Source organism: Rhinolophus sinicus, chromosome 17 (genome assembly GCF_057876585.1).
Source record: "Rhinolophus sinicus isolate RSI-liver-muscle chromosome 17, RSI-T2T, whole genome shotgun sequence".
Taxonomy (NCBI): domain Eukaryota; kingdom Metazoa; phylum Chordata; class Mammalia; order Chiroptera; family Rhinolophidae; genus Rhinolophus; species Rhinolophus sinicus.
This window is the reverse complement of record NC_142517.1, coordinates 173,305,746-173,310,503: the sequence shown is the minus strand read 5'-3', so window position 1 is coordinate 173,310,503 and position 4,758 is coordinate 173,305,746. Positions and strand designations below refer to the sequence as shown.

The following is a 4,758-nucleotide window of genomic DNA, read 5'->3' as shown; positions in this document are numbered from 1 at the left end:
TTAAATGTGTTTAATATTCGAAACAAAGAAACTATGGCCATCTGTACACATATTTTTGTATACCATCTATACACATATTTGTTTATCCCTTGCTTATTATTTCCTTAGAATATCTAGAAGTAGATTCTCAAGATTAGAGTATAAGGTTTTTGTTTGTTCCTTTATTTGTTTTGATATAACAGAACATTTAATTACATCATTTTCCTGTCAACACCCAAGTCATTTAATCATGATTATACCGGCCATTTCCATTGGTTGGCAGAAGGCTCTTCCACTAAAGCCTCCCATGATTTCCATTGTATCATTTTTCTTGCCAAACTTAATTCATTTTCAGCCTGAAGAATCACCTCTTCTATTTGACCACCCTGAAGTTGGTCTTCTAATTTTTTAACATCTGTTTCTGCTTTAACTATACCCAGGTTCTCATTTGTAATCTGTTCTGTATACTTTCTATATGCTGCATTTTCAGGGATTTGCTCAAAAACATCAAAAATCTTTGTGTGCAATATTCTTAGCCTCTTGTGTGGACTCTCACATACAGCCAATCTCACAAGGCCAGTGGTCTTCTTCAGCACACCCGCCATGACAGCGCCAACTATGCTTCTTTATTATTTTGGGGGGGAAATGTCAAGTTACAGAGAAGTTGCATGTAGAGTACAAATAACTATTTTTTTTTTCCTGAACCATCTGATGTGTATTTAACCATCATTGTCAACATGATGCCCCAAATACCTTTGCACACTTCCAACAAATACTGACCTTTCCATAAGGAAAGTAAACCATCAAAAATCAGGAAATTAACACATTTCTATCATCTATCTATTTGGTCCCATTCAAGTTTCTCCAATTATCCCTTTTATGTCCTTTAAAGACACAGGATTCAGTTTGAGATCACGTTACATATAGTTATCATGTCTCTTTTACTTTTATGATGTTGATACTTTTGAGAATTGCTCTCTAGTTATATTGTCCTTCAATTTATTGTGTTAGATTCAGGTTATGAATCTTTGGCTAGTAAACACAAAAGTGTGACACTACATTCTTTAAAAAAAAAAAAAATTATACCAAGTTGCACCCAATTTTGATTTGTCCTATTGCCGATGATCTTCACTTGATTAAGGTGATGGTATGTCAGGCATCTCCTCTGTAATGTTAATCTCTTTTCCATTATCATTGGTATTTTCTGGGGAGGTACTTCAAAACTATATAAATATTTCATTCCTCATTCAACTTTCAATTTATTCATTTATTTATTTATATTAGTATAGACACATGGTTTGTTATTTTATTCAAATGTTTACTTATCTGTTACTAGCATGATTTATTTTGACACTCAAGATTGTCTCGGGTTTGGCCAGAGGGAGCCTTTTCAAGTTAACTTCTGTGTCTTTTTGCCATGACTCCATCATTCATGAGTACTTTTCACTTTGGGGAACAAAAAGGTATTCAAGTCTCGTCTTATAATATTCCAGCTCCAGCCCTGGAATCAGCCATTTCTCCAAAGAAGCCAGTCTCTTTCACTGAAGAATGGTATATGGAAGCTGAGCTCCAAGTGTAATGTCATTGCTATTAGGCTTTTGCTTCACTTAGGCCCTCTCAGTAGCCAAAGTAATGCACATATCTATATCTATCTGTCTATCTATCTATCTATCTAGCTAGCTAGCTAGCTAGCTAGCTATCTTTCATTTTGAATGCCATGATACATATCTTTACCTCCAATTCTAGTACAATACCACTTTCCATATTTGTAAGTTCCTTCTCTTCCAGTGAGTATTACACTTCCATTTATCTTTAATAATTGAAATTCATATTGTCAAACTATTTCTGGGAAGTTTATACAAATATATACTCCCATGAGCAATATATAGTGTCATTTCTTCAACATGTATTTTATTTACCTATGTAGTCAGTAAGAAAATTCAGGTGTCGATCGTTGGTTATTTAAAGCATGTTTCTCAGTGTTTGGCACACCCTCATCCTGCAAGTTCCCACGTGCCACTCTCAATTTTATTTAATGATTCACTCTTATCCTCATTTCCTCCCATTCACTCACCCAACAGAAGTACTCATTCTAATGTGTTTAATGTGTATCTTTTTTTGTTTATATATGTATTCTTGCAAAAATTTATTTTTATATGCATTTTAATATATGTAAATGTCATTATATAAACAATTCTATATTAATTGTTACCTTTTTCTCCAAACACTTTTATGTTTTCATATAATTGAAGTAAAAAATTAGCTCAATTATTATGTTCATTTCTATTACTTTCACTGTTAATAACGTTGGACATACTTTCATACAGTTAGTAAGCATTTTTATTTTCTTTTAGGAACTGGCTATTTATATATTTTGTTCATTTTTATCGTTTCTCTATGAATTTGTATATTTTTCTTTTTCTGATTGATTTTTAAGAGTTCTTTAATACATATATTAATCTCTAGCAAAGATAGTTATTTTTTAAACTTAATTTAAAATACATTATTTTATTAGTGTTTTTTTTTGGACTATATTGAATTTCTTTAAATGTAGTCTTTAATGATTGCTGTGGTTTTTTTGTTTGTTTGTTTTTATTGAACTGGCAACCTTGTGGTTGAGAGCCTGTGCTCCAACCAACTGAGCCATCCGGGAGGCAGCTCAGCTCAAGGTGCCGTGTTCAATCTTAGTTGCAGGGGGCGGAGCCCACCATCCCTTGCGGGACTCGAGGAATCCAACTGGCAACCTTGTGGTTGAGAGCCCACTGGCCCATGTGGGAATCGAACCAGCAGCTTTCAGAGTTAGGAACATGGAGCTCTAACCACCTGAGCCACCGGGCCGCCCCGCTGTGGTTTTGTATTTTGTAATGCTTATAAAAACATTCAATCTTAAGTAATCACCTATATTTTCATCTAGTATTTTGTAGTTTAATTTTTTGCTTTTTTCTTTCCAATTTAGTTTGGTGTGAAATTTAAGATAAGGTATTTGTCCTTTTTTTTCACCCCCAGGATAATTACCTAGCTGTCCAACACCATTTACTAAATGATCCATTCTTTCCCCAGTGATTTCAGAAGTATTCCTTATCATATATTAATTTAGATATGAAATAGGGTTTGTTTATGAGGAACTTCCAGGTCTAGTCAAACAGTATATACAATCAAATAAGACTTCCCCAAAAAGGTCCAGTACAGATTGAAATCCAGCCAGGTTCTTCTGCCAGCCAAGCCAGTGGAGCCCATGAGCCTGGAGAAAGGGGCACGTTTTCTAACCCTCAGAGGCATCCTCAGCTAGGAGCCCCTGCAGAGCTTCCTTGGCAGGGGATGGACATGAGGGGGGCTCTATGCACAAAGGCACAATAAGGGCTAGCAGCAGCCCTTTCCCATTTATCTTTCAGTGTATTCCTGCAATAAAGCACTATTAATTACCTCAGCCTATAATTGTTTAAAAATATCAGTTGGACAAGTTCCCCTTACTTCCCCTTCTTATGTCTCCTTCAAAAGTTTCATCACTATTCTCTCAAGTTAATTTTTCCAAATGAACTTTGGAATCATTCTATTAAATTTCCTTATCACATCTTTCTCTCTACCTTTGACCCCAAAACACTTCTGTTAGAATTGTGTTCAACTTATATATCAGTTTACTTGAATCACCTCATTATTCAATTTTTCTTCTGATCCTGAAACAGAAGATGCATTCCCAACTTGAAAAGACTTGACTTCTGAACCCATTCCTATTATATCTTTACCTTCCAACACATTACATTGTCATTTGTTAGAGGCCCCGTTTACTGGAAAGAGTGAAAGGGTCATTATTCTACAAGAACTACAGAACACAAAATAAACTTGGAATGCAACAGCCCTACTTTACAGTGGAAATGAGGGAAAACACAGATCTTAATCCAGGTCAGGTTTCCACTGCTAGTTCCAGTTCACGTGCTCTCCCGTTGATAGTGAATGTGAAGCCAGTCATGATCAAAAGAGAATACCTTGGACCTGCTTCAGGGAATGGCCTGGCCTAATGACCAGGAGTGTCTCCTGAGATGTGCTCTCCTGCCCCAGCATTTGCAGGCCTGGAAAGTTTGATCAAAGCAGTTTTATTTGCCCAAAAACTTCTGAGTTCAGAAGATATTTTGTCCACTGAAGACTCATATGCTTAAAATACAAAGGAAAAAAAAAAAAGAACAAATAGAATTTTTTTTTTTGCAAATAGAATTATATTGTTTTTTCCTCAATAAGGTAGAAAACAAATAACATATTGTAGATTGTCTAAAAATTATTTTGAGGAAAATAAAACTTTTTTATTTCAAAATTATGATGTGTGGTTTTTCACTAGAATGTTAATGTCTTAAATTCCCTTCAAAATTCTGTCAGAATTTACCCAGGCTTGGTGATAGGGCCTGACAGAAAAGCAGAGCAATGCAAGGCACTTACATGCTTGGGCCTGACATAATGTGATTTGGGAAAATGGTATCATGCTTTAAAATGCAAAGGGCACATTAGCTACTATCACAATCTAACAACAAAAGACGTCCTCTCACTGAGTTTTTCTTTCATTACAGGGGTGAAATAATTCTAACTATTGCTCTTCTGCAAAGGCAATCTGTAGCAAGAATTGCTAGAACACAGGCTTCTCATATTGGTTCTACGTCAACAGTCACTCCCACCCAGCAACCTGAGAATACAGACAAATGAAGTACTATCAGTTCAATGGAAATTGGCAGGTTTTCAAAAAGTGTGACTGTGCAAGCCCTTTGTCAATTTCAAAAAAAATGAAACCCGCCA

General features: G+C 35.4%; 1 protein-coding gene across 2 annotated transcripts; it reads right to left on the bottom strand.

Moving 5' to 3' along the window:
• Positions 1 to 233: 233 nt before the first annotated feature.
• On the bottom strand, positions 234 to 584 carry LOC109452046 (NADH dehydrogenase [ubiquinone] 1 alpha subcomplex subunit 5-like). 2 transcript variants are annotated; one of them, XM_019740707.2, is made up of 2 exons: positions 515 to 584; positions 234 to 397 (listed from the first exon to the last, which is right to left on the bottom strand). In XM_019740707.2, exons 1-2 carry the CDS (start codon positions 582 to 584, stop codon positions 234 to 236), a joined length of 234 nt encoding a protein of 77 aa, XP_019596266.2. The 2 variants fall into 2 exon arrangements, with proteins under 2 accessions (XP_019596266.2, XP_019596265.2); XM_019740706.2 differs by having other exon boundaries at positions 234 to 584.
• Between the last annotated feature and the right edge of the window lie 4,174 nt (positions 585 to 4,758).